Source organism: Xyrauchen texanus, chromosome 23 (assembly GCF_025860055.1).
Source record: "Xyrauchen texanus isolate HMW12.3.18 chromosome 23, RBS_HiC_50CHRs, whole genome shotgun sequence".
In the NCBI taxonomy this organism is placed as follows: domain Eukaryota; kingdom Metazoa; phylum Chordata; class Actinopteri; order Cypriniformes; family Catostomidae; genus Xyrauchen; species Xyrauchen texanus.
The window spans coordinates 31,175,307-31,195,604 of NC_068298.1; the positions used below are offsets into that span (position 1 = coordinate 31,175,307).

Genomic DNA, 20,298 nt, shown 5'->3' on the forward strand with positions numbered 1-20,298 from the left:
GAAAAATAGCCACGGGACACTGTTTTCATTCTTTGATTTCACTAATCCATGGCTTGAATATTTAATTCGCACAGATGGGTGGACCTGAAACGCCCCTCTTCTGTTGCTGTGAGACAGAATACATGTTCTCTGCTGTTTAATTGCTCAGAAAATCATCTCAGATACATTTTTTTTTTTTTACCATTTATTCCCCCAAACTCGGTCTGAAAACGCTGAGTTGAATAAACGTGGCGAGTTTGAGGGAATAAATGGTAAAGAATTGAATATTAACGGAGACTACTTTATCTGATCAATTAAACAAAACTTTTATTCTGTCTTACAGCATTGAGGAAAACAACAGTGCAGGTTGACCAATCAGAAGAGAGGGGCGTTTCAGGTCCACCCATATGTGTGCATCAATTATTCAAGCCATAGATTAGTGAAATCAAATAATCAAAAATGTGTCCCATGTCCTATTTTTCCAATTTTCTTATTTTAAAAGAGCATTAAATCGAAATTATGTAAAACAAATCCTTTTTTTAATATTGGTTTTGTAAAAATAGATTTTTAATTCCTAATTGAATATGAAATGAACTAATGATACACAGTTTCTCTAATATAAGGTAAAAGTAAAATGTGCATTTTGGAAAGAGATACTTAATTGTTCTCTGTATTATGAGTATTTGATTTGTCTGTGAGTGATAGAAGGAACATTGTTTCAATGCATTTTTGTAATGAGCCAATCTAAAGGTATTGACTACTGTGCAAGGTACAACAGAGCTTTAAGAAATGGGTTGACCTTTAAGTGTGCCCTTGTATTGATTATTTTTTAATTGAACTGTTGCTCCATTGGTTGAGTTGAATACAATTTTACTGTTATTCGAAGAGTAAATGTGTAGGAGTTCCAAGAAGGAGAGGAAACCATCAGATTGGAACAATTCATTTATTTCAACCAACTGTTACAGTCACCAACAATGACAATATATACACAATTGTTAGTTTACAGTTCCTGCATAAACGGTTTCATAGTTTGGGCTCAAATGTGGTTGTTAATCCAATAGACTACATTTAATTTTACTCTTATGACAGACATTATAAATACAATTATTTCAAATAGTACAATTTGATCAAACTTGAAATATGCAGCTTGATGTAATTACACTTCATGCTCATATCAGTGAGGATATGAATACATTCAGTTTCATTCCTCAGGCACATAGGAAGACATTAAAAGTTTAATAATATAACAGAGGCATGTGATTTTGTAACCTGTGATATGTTCTAACAGTAAAAAAAAAAAAAAAAGCAAATAATATTTAATACTAAAATCACATGCCATTGTAGGCTGGTCCCCCACTGCCCTCAGGCACAACCCAGTTGATGTTCTGGCTGGGGTCTTTGATGTCACAAGTCTTGCAGTGGACACAGTTTTGTGCGTTGATTTGTAATCTCATGCCATCGCTTGTCTCTAGAGGAACATACTCATACACACCTGTTGGACAGGAGAGATAAAATTAGTTGGAACGAATCCAACTAAATTTGCATTTCCTGAAGAGAAAACCAGTGCTGGCAACTCAGCAAAAGAATCATGTTAGGCCACATACACTAACCCTTTTTCGTTTGAAAACTCAGTTCCCTTTCACTCCATATTGCTGTAAGCACCATGTCCTTCTATACGACCTTGTTTAAACCCTTATACAATCATGGCAATCCTCTGATTGCCTGATGGAAAACCCCCGGCTGGGCATTCCCCACATGCAATTAAATGTTGCATTCTGCTGTGGACAAATGTTTAAGTTTGGTGAATTTATTCGGATGATGAGAACCTGTGTGATCAATAGAAGACTGAAACTTCACTCTGAACTCTTGACACAACACAGTGAATAAATATGTAAGACCAGTAGAGCTGTCCCCGACCAAAGATTTTCCTTGTTGACTAGTATGCGTTAATTTAAGCCATTAGTCGAATAGTCGCACGCTTATGATATTTATTTAATTACTTAAATATACATATATTTTGGGGGGCATCAGAAAATAGTTTACGTTTCAGGATTGAGAAAGAATGTTAGAAGATTGCTAACACTGTTCTAACATTACAGAGAAATACTAGACCGTAATAATGAGCCTTTAAAATCTACATTTGTACAAGCACATGCACGAAGCGAGCCACAGCAACACCGGCAAAAGCGGTAAGGATTCTGAATGTGTCAGAAAAACCAGCAAGGAGACAGTCTGAACATTTTGTGAATTTATAGAGAAATGCACTTTAGGGTTGTGCCGACAGACGATGGTCAGAGTGATCGCCAATAGCTGATGCCTTTGACGATGCCAAGACTATTTTTGGCTCGTTTTCCTATGTATTAAATCATTATTATTATTATTATTAAATTAATATTACAAATAATTGGCCTGTAGACATACAGACATGCGCTTGAAGTAACACACTTTATTATTTTATTAAGAACAGATGATGAAAAGCATCTATATGTATGTCTGACAGGCTGATTGTACTGAGGCGTGCAGTCTCGTGGAACATGCGTATCTAAAAGGTTCTCACTCTTTCTTTGTTTCTATCTTCTGAAAATCTTTTTTTTTTTTTTGCAAGAACAGCATCGTCTACGAGTGCTACAAATGACCACAGACATCTCAGCTCAGGAGGTGTTTTGAGTTCAGTTTGATTTATTTCCAGAGCAGTTCGTAAAATAATACAAAAACACGTTCACCTCGAACCACGATTTATATTTCAGTGATTATTATCATCATGATGTCTTCATTTGTGCAAGTAATTTTCCACCTGCATGTTTAGACTGATACTTGCCTGATGGTAAATGGAAAGGTATATATATATATATTATTCTTTTATCACTTCATTATTTTAATTGCTTTTTAGTTTCATTTGGAGTGCAATTTGAATTTAGAAATGTATTCGATTTAAGTTTTAAATTTTTAAATAAATTAATAACATTTTCGATGCAAAATCACTAAATTAAGTATATTCACCGATCTCTCAGCCCCAGGATTGCTTCATATATATATATGAAGGAGGGAACAAAACTTATTTATTCACACACGATGAATTTTCCCAGACAACGAAATGCCCGACATACAGAGAATGCACAGATGAAGAAGGTTCTTTGTCAGAGAGATGTTACCCTTCACAACTGTTGTAAAGCCATCTTTCAAAAACAACACACATTTTAATTGCACTTATTTTTTTCCAGTTTCAAGTGAATTTTTTGTTAAAATAAATAAATAAATTCAAAGTTTGAAATCAAGGTGTCTTGCTTTATTGTGTAGGCTTAACCCTAACCCTGCTTAACGGAAATTACCCATAGCACCACTTAGCGTCCAATCAACAGTAATACCAGTTTGTCAGTTTCCTGTGGAGTTTCTTTCTGCTACCAACTGACTTGGTCGACCAAGACTCTTCTCATCCAATAACGTTTAGTCGACAATAAGGGAGCAGCCCTACAAACCAGCATGTTTTTATTGTTGCAGGAAATTTATTTCAAAATATATGTTAACCTTTTGAATCCATTTTGTTGTTTATGATTTATTAAAACCAGAATCCCTCGTGCGTGATATATACTGGTCCATTGCAGTGTCGAAAATAATTTTGCATGCTCAGTCTAGTGTGACCAGCCCTTAATTATACCCTAGCTATTAAAACAAACCCCTAACAAGAATGTTGGAGTAATATCAGTGCAGTACTGCTTTACATAGACTGCATTTGAGCAACAACTCTTTAGTGGAAACACTGGCAGCTAGTTCACCAGGTTTTTTTTTTATACATCTCAGCATATTATTATAATGTTAATCTTGCAATGTTGTGTGCAACCATAAGGCCAATTAGCATCTAAATGCTTTTTGTATCAGCAGGAGGTTTTTTATACCATTTGGTCTCCATTGCTTAGAGCTGCAGAAAAAGAGAGTGGATTAGTTACATACCAGCAGGACAGAACCTCTGCTCAGGGCCGTCATAAATTGCAAGGTTTTGTGCCACGGGAACACTGTCATCTTTTAGCGTCAGATGGGCCGGCTGGTCGTGCTCATGATTGGTCCCGCTCAAGGCGACAGATGACAAGAGATCAAAGCTGATTTTGCCATCGGGTTTTGGATACTCAATGGGTGTACATTCCTTTGCTGGCTTGAGCTGATCAGCATCCAGACCTACGAGCAGGGTTAGGAGGGTTACTTTTGAAATGTATTCCACTACAGATTACAGAATACATGCTGTAAAATTTAATTTGTAATGTATTCAGTTAGATTATTCAAGATCAGTAACGTATTCTAAATACTTTGGATTACTTCTTCAGCACTGGTAGATTTTTTCACTTGTTTTGACTATAAAATCTCTGCCAGTACAGTCAGACAAAATACACATGTTAAAAATACATTCTCTAAAAAACCTAAATATCATATTCAGTGTTGTTTCTAAAACAAGATCAATCAAATGTATTTGATCCAACTTTAATTTTCTTGATAAAAAAAAATATATGATCATGTCTGGTAACGTGCATGTAAAATGACTAGAAATAGCATTTTAGCTTAGTGTAAAGCTGACAGTTTACACAAGGTTTATTTCTATTTCATCTACTCCAAACTTACTTCTCTGTCACTTGTATGAACACATCATAAGAAAGTGTTTCACTGCTGTTCAAATGCACTTTGGATAGCATCATTTATTTGTATACATTTTTCCATCTGAAAGGATTAAATAATTAAACAAATGACAATTAAATGCAAAGTAATTTCTTCAGTAATCAAAATACTTTTGGAATTTAACTGTATTCTAATTACCATTGATTTAAATTGTAACTGTAGTGAAATACAGTTACTTATATTTTGGATTTTAAATACGTAATCCCGTTACATGTATTCTGTTACTCCCCAAACTTGCCTACAAGACAACAAATCACTTGATTACCTTTACCAAACAAATACAAATAATTGGAGATGGTGAGTTCAGAAAGCCACTGAAATCACATGCCTTTCTGCAGTGGCTAACTAAGTCATAGTTTGACTATAGGCATGAAGTCTGGTCAATACTGCAGCTAATTCTGGCCTAAAAGTGCCCACTTGCATGGTAATGGGACATATGACCAATCACAGTAGGTTGTTTTGTGACATTTAGAGGCGGGTAAATCTGAAATGAGACATGACTCAGAACAAAACTGCAGGTGTGCTCAAGGATATCTTATTGACTTTCTACTAAAGGCTTGGGTATTCGGTAGGCATATGTGCCGACAATATGAACAGATGAGGACTGTCCACGTGTTGACAGATTGCGCAAATGGCGGAAATTGTGTCACGCATACTGTGTGCGTTACAATCAGCAACATAGACAACCGAAGTATCCTCAAAGATTTGCAGCAACTTGTTACCTCATAAATAACTTTGTTTTCCCAGCAAGTTGAAAAAAACCTGTACACCCTAACTCTTGGGGAAAATGAGAAGTCAACCAATCAGAACTGGGCTGCATTTCCCAAAAGCATCGTAAGCCTAAGTAGATTGTATATATACAATGGTTTCATTGACATCAATGGACTCTATGATCAACTTAAGCTTGCAATGATTTTGGCAAATGCAGGCCTGGTCATTTCAACCTACTCTTGCCATCTTTGTGTGTAATATGCATAAGGCAGTCTGAGACCCGTCCATGGTGTCCGAAAATGCCATCTTATAGTGGCTCAACCAGTGGTGTGAGTTTAGGGCAGGACTATCTGTACAACCAATGGAAGACGAGGCATTTTCTGAAATCTGTTTTAAAACAGTGATTGTTCTCTAAATCCATTTGGTGGTGCAGAAATTACACACTTTAGCTTTAAGGCAAAGCGTCTATTATAATAAGCAGGCAAAACAATTTGACTATAACAATTAATAATGATTCTTAGTCTTACCATTATGCTTCAGAGTCCATGGTTCTTTTCCTCTGAAAATCCAGTAGAAGATTCCAGTGTACACCATCCCTCCATAGAGGCCAAAGTAGTTATGGAACGATGGTCTAATGTTCCTTACAGCATGCAGCTCCTTCCAGATCCAGGACTTTTTCAAATCTTCCTCATATTCAGGAACATATAGACCTGAAAGCAAAAAATAAATAAAAAATACAGCACAAAAAAAATATTTAAATGTCCCAAGACTGTGTCTAATATCCTGTGCATTACACCTCAGATAATCTGCACAGATGTCTGTACTGGCTACCTGCTGTTTCAGACTGCAGATTTTCATCTGTGATTTTGCTGAAGGCAGCTTCAGCCGCCAACATGCCACTCTTCATGGCCGTGTGCGTGCCTTTGATCTTCGGCACGTTCATGAAGCCTGGACTGCATCCTATCAACATGCCGCCTGGGAATGTCAGCTTAGGAACTGACTGGAGGGGGAGATCGTGGACATGAGAAGTTACACAAGGACCATATGAAAAAGGAGTTCTAATGACAACTAGATTTTTACATTTACAGAAGATACTATGAGCAGTGCTTTCCCATGCAAAGGTCGCCACCATGGTGCTTAACATATATCTGGGTGTTTTCTGCGAGTCAAAGGAGACCACCCCCAAGTCTATATGATATTCTGGTCTCTAGATAGGCTTTAGGTCCCTCCTTAAATGTCAATCTATTTAATTATTTGCATGTTTTATAGTCCACCATGTTAAAATCACAAGTCTGATCACTTTGAAAAGTAACAAGATTTTGAGGTATCATTCATGCCTGTAGCACAAGCAGTGCATGATGAGATACACTCCAAAGTTTAATACTTAAGAGTTTGTTCAAATCTTTAACCCAACGTATGAGTAAAAGTAATTAGCAAGCACCATGGATGATATTCCCAAGAGAATCCTGAACAATCTACATGCCTGAAAACCCCCTTCATTGAGGGCTCTGGCTCCATATGCTATCCTGTTGCCACCCTCTAGGGTAGACTTTATAAAGGGGTGGTGTTTCCAACGCTGGAATTCTCTGAAAGGGCTCAGATAAGGATTAGTGTAGTCCAAACCCACCTGAGGAGATAAAACACAAACAAATATTTGCAGTTCACCATACTCAATTTATTCAAATAAACATTCATTTAATCGTAGCAGAGCAACTGCACATTGGAAATATTGAATAATATTTCAGACATCTTGCACCGCAATTTAATCAGCGCCAGAGCAAAATACAGGGATGCAAACACATGAATGGTGAAAAAGAGAGATACCCAAAGTCATTAAAAAAAAACCACACGACTAAGGCCTATGCTATATGCTTAAATAAATAGGAAATTGTATTCCATATAATCAGATCTATTAAGAGACAGACAGATGTTGAGTAGTAAATAATGTTTTTTTAATTTAAGAACTACAAAATAACTGATTGCTGAAATGTTTTTTTTTCTCCATTGGTCATATACAAAGGTAAATTAAATATATTTTAGAATTAAATAGAGTTTTACACATATGCACAGACCAAACAAGAATAAACAAAGACTTTTGAAAACTTCCTAAGGCCTTTACTCGAGGAAACTGAATTCAGCACTTCTTAAGACCTGCAGAAGCTTTGTGATGGAAACATTGTTAATCAACATTCAGGCCTGTTTGGGAACCAAAACAACACTGGAAATACATTTAGTCTACAACCAATATACTGAATAATGTGCTGTTGTAATGTCAGCTACAGGTAGGTACTGCTGTTCTCTTTGAGCCCCTACATGTAGTTCAATATCCAACAATCCAACAGGTTTTCTAGGGCTTATATCTGGCAGTATTCCTTAGTTTGATGCAGCATCCATCAGTACTAGTAATTTGCCTTCACTTGGAGGGTTTCTAGAGCTTTACATCAAGCAGCATTCCTTTGCTTTGCTGCATGTCTCAGCCATGCTCATTTCTCCTCTTTCTGTGCAGTCCTCTTGTTGAATGCATATAGCAAAACTGCATGATGACCAAGTTAAAGTATCTAATGTTAAAAGATTTCACTGTAATGCTACATGTCCACTTGTTCAGTGAGCATAGTTTTGCCGACCATGCCACCAGACTATTGTGGAATTTTTAGAACTGCTAACGTTAGATCACGACAGCTAGCATAGCTCATCCAATGATGTTGGTGTGACTACAGTACCGATAGGAGGTATGTCAGTATGAAGTTAAATCATCTTCAACTTTTCTAACCGTATGGCTAACTAAATGAACTGGATCCATCAAGTTTATTTTAAAAGTGAAAATTAATCTAGCGTAAGAGAAGCTGCTCTGACGCGGAGTACAATTAAAGTTAGCTAAAAAGACATAATAAACATAACATACAGAGCTAATGATGTTAAAATTCAAAACCATACAATAGTCAGCCAACAGATAAAAGCAAATGTCCTTACTTCAGGTGACGTCGCTACTCTCCGCTCAAAATGAGCCATACAGTATGAGGCGTCAAAGAGTGCACAGAGAGAGCGATGTGTTCAAAGGCAAACTTCCTAGCGTTTGCTGCAGTGCCAGGTCTAGCAAGACTGGAGTAAACAACCACATGATGTAATGTTTTGACAGTTGAGAAGAATTTTTTGCTCAATGCATATGAGCCTGACAGAAATACACTGTAAGAATCGTTGAGACTCGACAACACCCCCCCCAAAAAAAGAAAACTCCTCGGATCTGTTTGATTCACACAAGTCACCCAAATTTATGTGAAATAAGCAGCATTCACCAAAAAGAGAGTTGTTTGCATCCTAAATTTTTTTTTATTTCATCCAAGTTGCAAATTTGCTGTCTGAATTGAATGTAATAAGACGAAATTTCTGTTTTACATAATACTACAAAGATAATAACTAGTCAACACATCTGTCTATATACAGTGTGACCAATGTAGTCAAAAATGACTCTATATGACCCAGTTCTTTTACTGAATCGGTCATAAAGTTTCACCTACTCACAACATGTGAATTGCTCTATAGCGTTCCTCAACATCTTATTGAACCAGTTAGAACGGTAACTGAATTTAAAGAGTTTTGTCTTAAAATGGGGGGTTTTGAGCTCATCCGCTGCAAAAACATAATTCTGTACAGATCACTAATTTTTACTATGTAACAGTGATTGAATTCAGGGTTATTACAGTTATGTATTTGTAAACTGACATCACTGGCAATGCCATTGAATGCCTGTTGAGTTTCTGTTGGGGATGTATTGCATCTAAATCTTTTATCATTGAAAATAATCATCCATAATTTTGGATGCATATTTTGTTATATTACCAAGTGTTCTAAATTGAAGAGAGATCATGCAAAGGAAAATGTGCCCCATCAGCACATACAGAGAGAGTGTGTGTGTGTGTGTATATATCTATCTATCTATCTATCTATAAATAAATAAATCAAATTAAAAACTATCACCCAATTAACCAGTAATCAGCCATTTTCACCACCTTAGTTATTGGTTTTGACAATCCACTATCGGCCGACCTCTACATTCAATATTCATTTGCCATAAATATATAGTGATTTAATAAAAAACTGATATGCTTCTTCTAAAGGCCCTGCAAGAAAGTGATATGTACTAAAGTGTATTGAATAAACAATCCAGAGCAATGCTAATCATGGGGCTGGATTCAGTTGTCAGTCAAACAGTGAACAAAATCGTCAGACAACTGTGACCAATCAAATTGAGTGGGCCATGACGACTTTGAATAACCAGTCATCACTGCGCAACTCTCCAAGACGGCTGGAATAGAGACCATTTTCAATTAATCACAAGCATTCCATGAAATGCCTCTTTAAAATATGATTGAAAAATCTGCAGTTTTGATATGCTACGTTATAAGCGGGATGATAGCATGACCACAAGACAGACCACGATGGGAAATGTCTTCATAGTTCAAAGTCTTTGCACACTCCCTTTCCTGTTTTATCTCATGAAAGAATCTGATGAATGAGGGCAATAATATATATGCAGATCAAACCATCCTGACAAAGACATCAATCCAGACCATTCAGCTTTAAGATTAAGGCTTCAAAGAAGTCCAAAAAAACACTTCCAATCAATGTTTGACCTGAACATTTCAGTAGCAGGCTGACTCACAACAAAGCCCAGGGCTACCAGTGGCTCTCCCTCATTGAGGTGGTACAGAAAGGAGCCGCCATACGTGTTCCTGTTCAGGGGCCAGCCAACGGAGTGCTCCGTCCGCCCTGGACGCCACTTCTTCTCATCGATAACCCAAAGCTGGAAAAAAAAAAAACAGAAAGACTTTTGGTATTTACATACCAAAACAAACACTACATTTGGGACTAAATGCCTATTCAAACTAATTTTGTGACCAGCTTTTAAATCAAAGTGAAGAACAGGTGTGAAAATTCATTAGGCGGCAAAACTTTTGTTGGTCAAGTAGGCTGATTATTTTTCACTCAGCGTCAAAAAAATGTGGTTGGAACTGACATTTCACATTTATGTCAAACTTTTGATATTGCTGGTCTCCAAAAATAAGCAAAAAGGAGAAAAAAAAAAGAAAAAAAAAGAGATATTTGCTGACAAAATGGGAATTTACTTCCACCGTTCAATTATAGTACATTTTCAACATCTTTGTTAAAGTGAAATCTGTATTGTCAATAAAGTGCATAAATGACCACGGTGCAATTCATTTATTTAGCTAAAGCAAAAATGTGACCAAAATGATAAACAAATAAGCTTAGAAGATTTTTTAAATATTTTCTTTATGTACCAAGTTAGAAGGTTCCCTCTAGATTTAATAGCATCAGCTGAGAGAAAAGTTCTTTCATATGTCAGCAACATAGACATTATAACTGAAATATGTCCCAATGAATCGAAATTGAATCAAAATCATAAAGAGAGCATGTGAATCGGAATTTAATCTGTAAATCTGTATCAATACCCAGCATTTGAATACTGTATGTATTATACTTAAATGTTTCTACTATGTTATAACGTATTGTAAAGGGACCTTGAGCTTGGGAAAGGTGCTATCTAAATAAAACTAATTCTATATGTTAAAAGTACCTCTTTAAGGCCGATAGCGTAAGTCTGTGGCTCACAGTTCTCCCTGAGGTTGAACTGCTTGTAGAGTTGCTTAGCCAGGTGTCCGTGGCAGCCTTCCCCAAACATAGTGACCTTAGCGTGGAGCTCCATGCCTCTCTCAAACACATCCTGCAGGAGTTAAACAGAGCATGAAATGTAATAGCACACTTTTCTCTCCTCTCGTGGCAGAATCACTTTACCAGAGTCACTGAGAGAATCGATGACCTTTTACTTTTCCTGCTGCAATCTTCCGCAGCAGTTCAGACAGCCACTTAGCCCTGGCGAAGACATTCAGTGGACTGTTTCAGCCTTAAATATTATTTTCTTATGAATATAAATCGCCCTCACCTAAAAATGTGTGTGAAATGTTGTGCTTGTACTTCAATAGAAAATGTTTGGTCAAACTGCCATGGGACATTCTGTATGGGAAGGACAACTTTGTAGTGACAAACCTTTGGAGATCCATCTTTGGAAATGCCAACATCATTGGTTGCAATTCCTTTCACACTTCCATCCTCATGAAACAGCACCTGTGTCAAACACAAATTCTCTTTAGTGAAAAAGATATGATGAACATATTTGCTAATTTACACATTTGTCTCATAATAATTTACAAATTTTACTCATAATCAAGGTTCCCGCACCTTTTGACAAATTAATTTCAACCATTGTTCCAGTAATTTGTGATTACAGGATAATTAGTTAACTACATTTGTTAACATACAGTAACAATGGACATTAATTTTTAGCACTTATTAAACTTGGTTAATGTTAATTTCAACATATACATACATATATATATTATACAGTGGCTTTACAAAAATACTGTCAAAATATATTGTTCATTGTTAGTTCAGGTTAGTTCACAATACATTTACTACTATAAACAAATACATGTAATTTTTTTTTGTTACAAAAAAAAAAAAAAAACTTTTTAAAGAGATTAATTTAATTAAATATTTTAGCATTTTACATTTTTGGTAACACTTTATAATAACTTTCATTAACACATTATTAACAAATATATAATGCTTAACAGATTATAAGATAATGCATATTCAAATAGCTAGAAATTTTTTAATGAGCACTTGCTCCAGACTAAAATAATTACTTAGGTTAGGAAACATTGGCTCCTAAACTGAGACATTAAGGAGTAAATTGGCTGTTTTTAGTCACCAAATCATAGATTTGCTCAAATTAGTTATTTAGAAACAAGATAGAAAGAGGTTTAATAAACAGTATTTACAGTTGAGAAGATAAGTTTGCATTCCCTTTTGTCTCATAAATATGCACACCCCTTTCAGAATTTATACAAATACAATAGATAAAAGATTTTTTATTTAGTACTGCTCTTCAGAATCTACATTACAGCTATATATATATATATTACAGCTGTTAATAAAAAATAAATAACACAAGTAATCAAGAATATTCCTTCCATCTGAGCAATTCAAGCTTGAAGTACCACCTGTTTTCTCCAGTAAACGAAGCGTCAGCTTTTTGTGCAATGCAGTTATACAGAGAACAAATCACACTCACTGACTGCATACAAAACAAGAGGAGAACACGTTTTTGCATTCACACACAGCTTGATGGAGCGCAAATATTAGGGATCTCAAGACATGTTTTTTAAGCTTCAAACTATGTTTAACATGACGCAGCGACCTAAAACCGTATGCTTATGACGCTCCAAAAGCACCTCATGAATTTAACTAACATTAACTAATAATTTGTTAAGCATTATGTTATGTACATTCAAATACTTAAAATTATATTCAACTTTCATTCCTATAATGAATAAAAAAATTATTTACTATGGATGAATAGATTCAACTTTAGAATGGTTACTGGAAAAATATGAACAAATAACTTCACATACTTCACATAATGTTCACATACCACAACAAACAAACGGCAAATGTTTGGCTTTTATAGATGTTGGTAACTAATCAGCTGGACATAAATGATTTATTTATAAACATGTAGTGTTTTGTGTTGTGAAAAAAATTTAAGAAAATCCGAAAACACATGTGAATGTAAATAAATGCACAAGCTCATATATGAAAAAGCTTAATGATAGATTGTAAAAATTTAAATGCACATGTGATTAACAAGTGATTTTGTAATCATTATATACATTTGTAGATAATAAAAAGTACAAGGCTATATATGAATGAAAGCTTAATAGCATTTGCAATAGTACTTAAATGTACGTTAAATGATGCTTAACAGATCATCAATGTTAGTTAAATTTGTAAGTTAACATATTTCTAACTTTCTGAATAAACATTTACTAAAGATCTGTTTGCATTACACAATGTTCTTTAATGATTTATTAATAAAAGTTATTATAAAGTGTTATACATTATTTTAACACTATTTTAATATTCTGTTTAGCATAACTATAAAATGTGAATTTAGCAAAGACAATTCACCCATTTCTGAAGATTTTATTGATTTCCATGATGTTTTCATGCTTAGAAATCACAATTGTAAGATCCCCTGATATTTCTAGGTTTTCCATGACTGCATAAACCCTGCTTTTTACAGGAACAGCCCCCCTAGATCATTCCTTGTTGGGTTTGAACCTAAAACCTTTTGGTTAACAGCCCTATCTTTTAAGGCTTATTCACACTGCCCCAACACCAAAATAAAAAAACGAACAAAAAAATATAAAAATACAAACACTCAAGAACTCAAGAGTTTGTTGGTGCTTTTAAAGCACTATGATAGAAATGATATGATCTAAAAAGCTAACTTGAATTAAATACTGAAATTTAATGATTTTAGGGAACATGCTTACCTCAGCTGCAGAGTAACCAGGGTACAGCTCCACTCCCAGCTCCTCCGCCTGCTCCCCCAGCCAGCGAACAAAATGCCCCAGACGCACCAGGTAGTTCCCATGGTTATTCATTGGGAGCCCTGTGTTCACAAACCCCAAATGACTGAACCATTCATAAAAACCTCTGTTAAAGGTTAGAAAACTTTTCAGAACATTGTTACACATGGTGACCATGTAAACATTTATTTGACGTATTTTGCATTGTCTGAAGTTGTGTAAGCTGCTGAAGTGGTCCTTGTGAAAGCCAAAATAACCTACCTGGTAATATTGGAACAGGAATGCGGTATTTTTCTGTGAAAATTGAAAATTTGTCCTCTGTAACTGGAGTATTCAGTGGTGCCTGTTAGAAATGAATTAAAATCAGTGACTTTGTTATTGCAATTTGTTTTAATTCCTCATTTATTGTTTGTGTCTGGACAACACATCAGTTGCATAACAAGTAAATCTGCCTAAGTATATATAATATATCCCACATCTGTATCCAGCCTCTAATTCATTATTATGAACTGACATTAAAATAGCTGATTTTCACTAAGCAATTACAATTTTTCTGTGTCTTCACCTTTCAAGCATGTGTGGCTACATCGATCAAATTCATGGTGGGTAAATGGCAGTGTTTAGATATTTACCATTTTAATTTAGCCCCGTGGAATTGATTTACAAAGTATTTTTTTTATGTGAAATCTTTCAATTCTATCAAGTAATTTAAACAGTCACTAGAGGGTCCAAAGCCATAAATTGATTGGTGATATATTTTGTAACACTCTGTTCTAGGTCAGAGTTTTACTATAAATATATATATATATATATATATATATATATATATATATATATATATATATATATATATATATATGATAAACTGTATATAAACCATTTTTTTACACTTTCAGTTTTATTCCTCAAGCCTGTGGTATGTCTTAACAGATGGTAGGTAGGGAGCAGGATGTGAATATGTTTTTGTACCCCTCTCTCTTTCCAGTCAGGAATGAGCTCATGCAGTGCAGTGATCTCTAGACAGGCTCCAGACAACGTGTGAGCTCCAAGCTGAGATGCTTTCTCCACCACACAGACCCGCAGCTCCTTCTCATGCTGATTGGCCAGCTGCTTCAGCCGGATGGCTGCTGATAGGCCCGCTGGGCCGCCACCCACAATGACAACATCTGCCTCATCCGCAAAGCGTTCCATTTCCACACCTAAAGATGAAAGAAAAAAATTCTACATAGTTCAACCAAAAATATTTCACATATGTTACTCTTTGGTGAGAATCAACCCGAAATTTAGTTTAGTTTTTTTGGTGAAAATCTTGGTGTCCATATCGCATTAATTCTATACTTGTGGCGGAGCACGAATCCCAGCTGCCTCCGCGCCTGAGACCGTCATCCCACGCATCTTATAAGGAGTGGTGGTGGTGTAGTGGTCTAAGCACATAACTGGTGATCAGAAGGATGCTGGTTCAAGCCCCACATCCACCACCATTGTGTCCTTGAGCAAGGCACTTAACTCCAGGTTTCTCCAGGGGGATTGTCCCTGTAATAAGTGCTCTGTAAGTCGCTTTGGATAAAAATAAATGTTATCACGTGGCTTGTTGAGCCATGGAGACCTAGCACATGTGGAGGCCTCACGCCATCCATTGCGGCATCAACGCTCTAACCTCCCTAGCAACCAGGCCAATTTGGTTGCCCCAATGCTGAGTGACTATCCCCCAATGTTATTATGCAAGCTTGTGAGCAAGTTTCTCTGATGAAATCTATAAGAGCAAAGCATAACTTTTCCATTTTATTTTATTTTTTGGATTATAGATTTTCCATGACTTTTCCAGGCCTGGAAATTGCAATTTCAAAATTCCCTGATGTTTCCAGGTTTTCAATGACCGTGGGAACACTGTAAATCAACTTCCAAAACCAAATATCTATTGGTTTCAACCAGTTACAATGTAAATCTTGAACGGTCTTTTTTGCCCTCAGAATGCATCTACATTTCTCAGAGGTTTTGTGTTCTAAGCTCAGAGGAAGTTTATGAAAGTAACACATGGTACAGAACTGACCTTCCCATCGTGGATCCTTCTCTCTGGGGTGCACTGTGTAATGAGTGGTTATTCGTGGCACAGAGACAGAGGAGCAACATCGTGTGGAGTACACCTGAGGAGCAACATGCTCCACTTGAACTGACTTTAGTGTGCGTATGCAACTCCGTGCTGAAAAACAGAAAGGCCACCGGCACATGGCCACGGCCATTCCCATACAGTTAAACAGTAACTTTATATTGGCTTCACTTACAGTTTTAGTATTACAAGCACGCTACTCAAATGCTCTTTGTTGCCATAGTTAGGAAAATTAATCAGAGCAGATCTGAAGGGATCAACTTTGTTTAACAAGATAACTAGTTATACAACTTCCCAAAATACCTCTCTAAAAGAGGTAGACACAAATACAATTGTTTGTTTGATTTTTTGCTGGCAAAAGTATTTAAGTATACAATTAATGCAGGAACATTTAATAAAACCGTTTACCTCTCAGACAGAAGAACACATCCAATCTGACCTACAAATTTGATTGACCTTTGCCCCACTTTCCCTCTGTTTGTTCAACAGTTGTAGTGTTGTGTTAGCATAAAATGATTTCCCGGTAGATACAAAAAATATGTAATGTGCCGTGTTTACGTGGATGAGTAAAGCTTATTACAGACACTAAACATGCAGTTAGGTTTAATGAATCAAAGGCAAATCTCTGTTAGCGTTCAGGCTACTGTAAAGTGTGACAGTACCTTGGAGGGAAAATCTACAGCCTGGAAACATTTAGAGCGCTGATTATTCACCGTAAATGTTGCTGTGACACTGGTCAAGCGCGTCCTGTGATTTTCCAGGGCAATGTGAATAAACAAATATCACCCTGTCTTGCCCTGTTACAAAATTTGTGTCATAACAAACACAAGTTGGGAGGTGCATCTGCTGTCCGTCACGGAGTGACGTCACAAAACGCGCCGGAAAAAAAGACTGCTGATCATTAACTCATATGGATCAAAGTCACACACTGTCGGCGAGAGTGTAGAGTACTAAAAGCTCTGGATATGCCCCGTGATCCAATATTATTTTGTATTTTTGATGTTTGATTGTTTTCTTCAATGTTGTTTTGTGCAGAGCCTTCCTTTGCAGATTGGTTACGTTGATTGTATAATTGAATTTTATTTTGTTTGTACTGATTCTGTCTGTAAATAATAAAAATAAAAATAGAATCGCACCAAAAACTTTTATTTTTTATAAATAAAAGTGTAGATTACACTTATTTGATTTGTTCTTAGGTAGACATTACTGTAAGGGCGCAAAATTTCCAAAGCATTAGTAAACGTATATTTCATAAAATAAAATAATAAAAAATGTTTCTAAGCATTTTATGTTTGTTGCATAGTGCTGAAATCATTTTCAGGTTAAGGTCCTGACTCCACCAGCTGCCCTTTCGGTCATTGTTGATTTATACTGTCTGTGTGTGTGTGTGTGTGTGTGTGTGTGTGTGTGTGTGTGTGTGTGTGTGTGAGAGAGAGCGTGTATTTATCACTTTGTGGGTACCAAATGTCCCCATAAGGATAGTAAAACCCGAAATTTTTGACCTTGTGGGGACATTTTGTCGGTCCCCATGAGGAAAACAGCAATTATGTTTTTTGAAAATGTAAAAATGCAGAAAGTTTTCTGTGAGGGTTAGGTTTAGGGTTAGGTTTAGGTTTAGCGGATAGAATATAAAGTTTGTACAGTATAAAAACCATTATGTCTATGGAAAGTCCCCATAAAACATGGAAACACAACATGTGTGTGTGTGTGTGTGTGTGTGTGTGTGTGTGTGTGTGTGTGTGTGTGTGTGTGTGTGTGTGTGTGTGTGTGTGTGTGTGTGTGTGTGTGAGCGTGTATTTATCACTTTGTGGGGACCAAATGTCCCCATAAGGATAGTAAAACCCGAAATTTTTGACCTTGTGGGGACATTTTGTCGGTCCCCATGAGGAAAACAGCAATTATGTTTTTTGAAAATGTAAAAATGCAGAAAGTTTTCTGTGAGGGTTAGGTTTAGGGTTAGGTTTAGGTTTAGAGGATAGAATATAAAGTTTGTACAGTATAAAAACCATTATGTCTATGGAAAGTCCCCATAAAACATGGAAACACAACGTGTGTGTGTGTGTGTGTGTGTGTGTGTGTGTGTGTGTGTGTGTGTGTGTGTGTGTGTGTGTGTGTGTGTGTATACCAGTATACCAGAGACTTAAAATGGTTCAAGGAACAAAAACCGAAAACAAAAGAAAACTAAGATTGTTCCGGAGTGAAATATATATATATTTTTTTTAAATGCTGGAAACCAGTTATGACCACTTAATTTTGTTCCGATAATGTTTGCATGAAACTAAAGGCCAAAGGGTTTATCACAGTATATTTTTGGAACTTCACCACTTCATGTTGCCCGAAAAAATAAACATGTGCTTTGATCCTGAAGGACACTGCTGCATTACACATTTCTTTGCATAATTGTAAGTTGAGGATGTCACATTCTGTGAATGATTTTTTTTAGACTTTTTTTAACAACTATGTACAAATACGACATATACAAGGATGGCTAATCCAGATACAAGAAAAATATTAGATGTAAAATGTACTTTTCTCAATTGTTTCCAAGTCTTCACTGAATTGTTGTTAGATGTGATGCATTAATACATGTTTGATGCTGCAAGGTTTTGATTCAAACTTGAATTAAAATGTTACTATTTTGTTATTTAATTGTATGCTTGTAACAATTTATATTGTGATAAATTACAAATTTATTGTATATTTTGATGCAAGTGGCTTATTTTGAGCTTGTTGTCCAGACCAGATTGCTTGCTTCTCTTGTGAGATCTGGCAAAGAAAAGATTTCAACCACCGCTTAGGGTAGAGTACTGTCATTTAAAAAAAGAACATTATTAACTGTTCTTTTATTTCATTCTAACCGGTAACCATTTGGAAAGGAGGCTGCAGAACATTTGAATCAGAATGATTTTTTTTTTTATTATTTTGCTTAGTATGAACCAAAATGAAAAACATATTGTTTTAGTCTCTGCAGTTATACCCTGTATATCAACTATGACAGCAAACGAGCAACAGGTGGGGTCAGGACCCTAACCTGAAAATATTTCAACACAAGTATCCATTGTATCTATTATAAGTATAACATTGTAAGTGCATTATCTTCATAACAATCAAAAATGGTTCTAAATAAGAACGCCCACAAAAGTCTTTATTGGTGTTGTCGGTTACCACTGCCTTGTGACCACCTCCAACACGCAAGATGCCACCCTGGGCGACTGCCCATGTCGCCCATGCCTAAATCCGCCACTGCTTCTAATTTATTGCATGGGCAGAGGGGGCATAGACTGTATGTGTGTGTCTCTTTACATGGCGATGATGTCTGTACAAGGTCAGGATTTTTCTAGTCTCGGGTGGGTCACATTTATCAGGCAGTCTAACAATTTGTTTTCATTGTTAATCAACTCGTGTTGAGAGGATAGGACCAGTGACAGAGGGTCAGTGTTAATTTTAGTTTGTTTATTTATTTGTATAAATTCAGTCAATGTAATATGTAATTAGATAACATGTGACCTGTGTCACATGTGTTGTTGAAAAGAAAATGAATTTGAATTTTGAAAGAGATTGAAATATAAATGTAGAAATTTGAGTTGGGTTTGTGAGTTAAATAATATATTTGTAAATAATTCCTTTATTTGCAAATCTAATTTTATTTGTGAATTAATTTCATTTTTGTGAATCTCTTTCCATTTGTATGTTAATATGCAACTATTCCATCTCTTTTTGACACCCACAGCACATCAAATTCTGATGCCTGTGAAACATGCAGAAGTTTCACCTACAGTAATCAGCACAGGTGTGTATGGCGTCACCTTCACAGAAGCGTTTGCTGGTGTAGTGAGCTGAGGAAGCATTGGATTCAAACATTGAAAGATCAAAAATATCTTTGAAAAATGAATATTTTATTTTGGCAACATCTTTACATTCATAAAATTAAAGGTAACCTCTGTGAAGGACTTGTTGTATTATCACAAAAATAAGATTGTATTAAATGAAACATGAAAATATCTCTGCATTTGGTGGAATGACACGACACATTTAAAATGTCACAGCCAAAAATTTTACACTTCCACATGTAAGAGAGCAGCACTGTGAGAGTGACACTAATGGTTTTTACATCAATAATTAGGCAACGACTCAAAAGTGTCACCAGAGCTTTGTACACTCAACGCTGAGTCATCCAACATTAAAGCCTTTGTTATTCAATTTTATCTCGACCAGATTGAGTAAGTACATGCACAGCTCAAAAAGGGCTGTGCATGTATCTATGTATTTATCATATAAACTGAGAGGTCTTTATAGCTACAGAGGAGACTAGGGATAGTTGACACATGGGGAAGTTGTCACAAGGGCTATATTTCAGCAACCATTAGGTTTTGAGCCAATAGTCCAATT

General features: G+C 35.9%; 1 protein-coding gene across 2 annotated transcripts; it reads right to left on the reverse strand.

Annotated features, from left to right (window-relative positions):
• Positions 1 to 910: 910 nt before the first annotated feature.
• Positions 911 to 16,756, reverse strand: etfdh (electron transfer flavoprotein dehydrogenase). 2 transcript variants are annotated; one of them, XM_052154491.1, is made up of 13 exons: positions 16,572 to 16,756; positions 15,853 to 16,002; positions 14,772 to 15,001; positions 14,064 to 14,145; positions 13,767 to 13,885; positions 11,416 to 11,493; positions 10,946 to 11,092; positions 10,013 to 10,153; positions 6,836 to 6,979; positions 6,184 to 6,352; positions 5,880 to 6,062; positions 3,928 to 4,149; positions 911 to 1,471 (listed from the first exon to the last, which is right to left on the reverse strand). In XM_052154491.1, exons 1-13 carry the CDS (start codon positions 16,600 to 16,602, stop codon positions 1,308 to 1,310), a joined length of 1,860 nt encoding a protein of 619 aa, XP_052010451.1. In that variant the 5' UTR covers positions 16,603 to 16,756; the 3' UTR covers positions 911 to 1,307. The 2 variants fall into 2 exon arrangements, with proteins under 2 accessions (XP_052010451.1, XP_052010452.1); XM_052154492.1 differs by having other exon boundaries at positions 6,184 to 6,348; positions 6,832 to 6,979.
• Between the last annotated feature and the right edge of the window lie 3,542 nt (positions 16,757 to 20,298).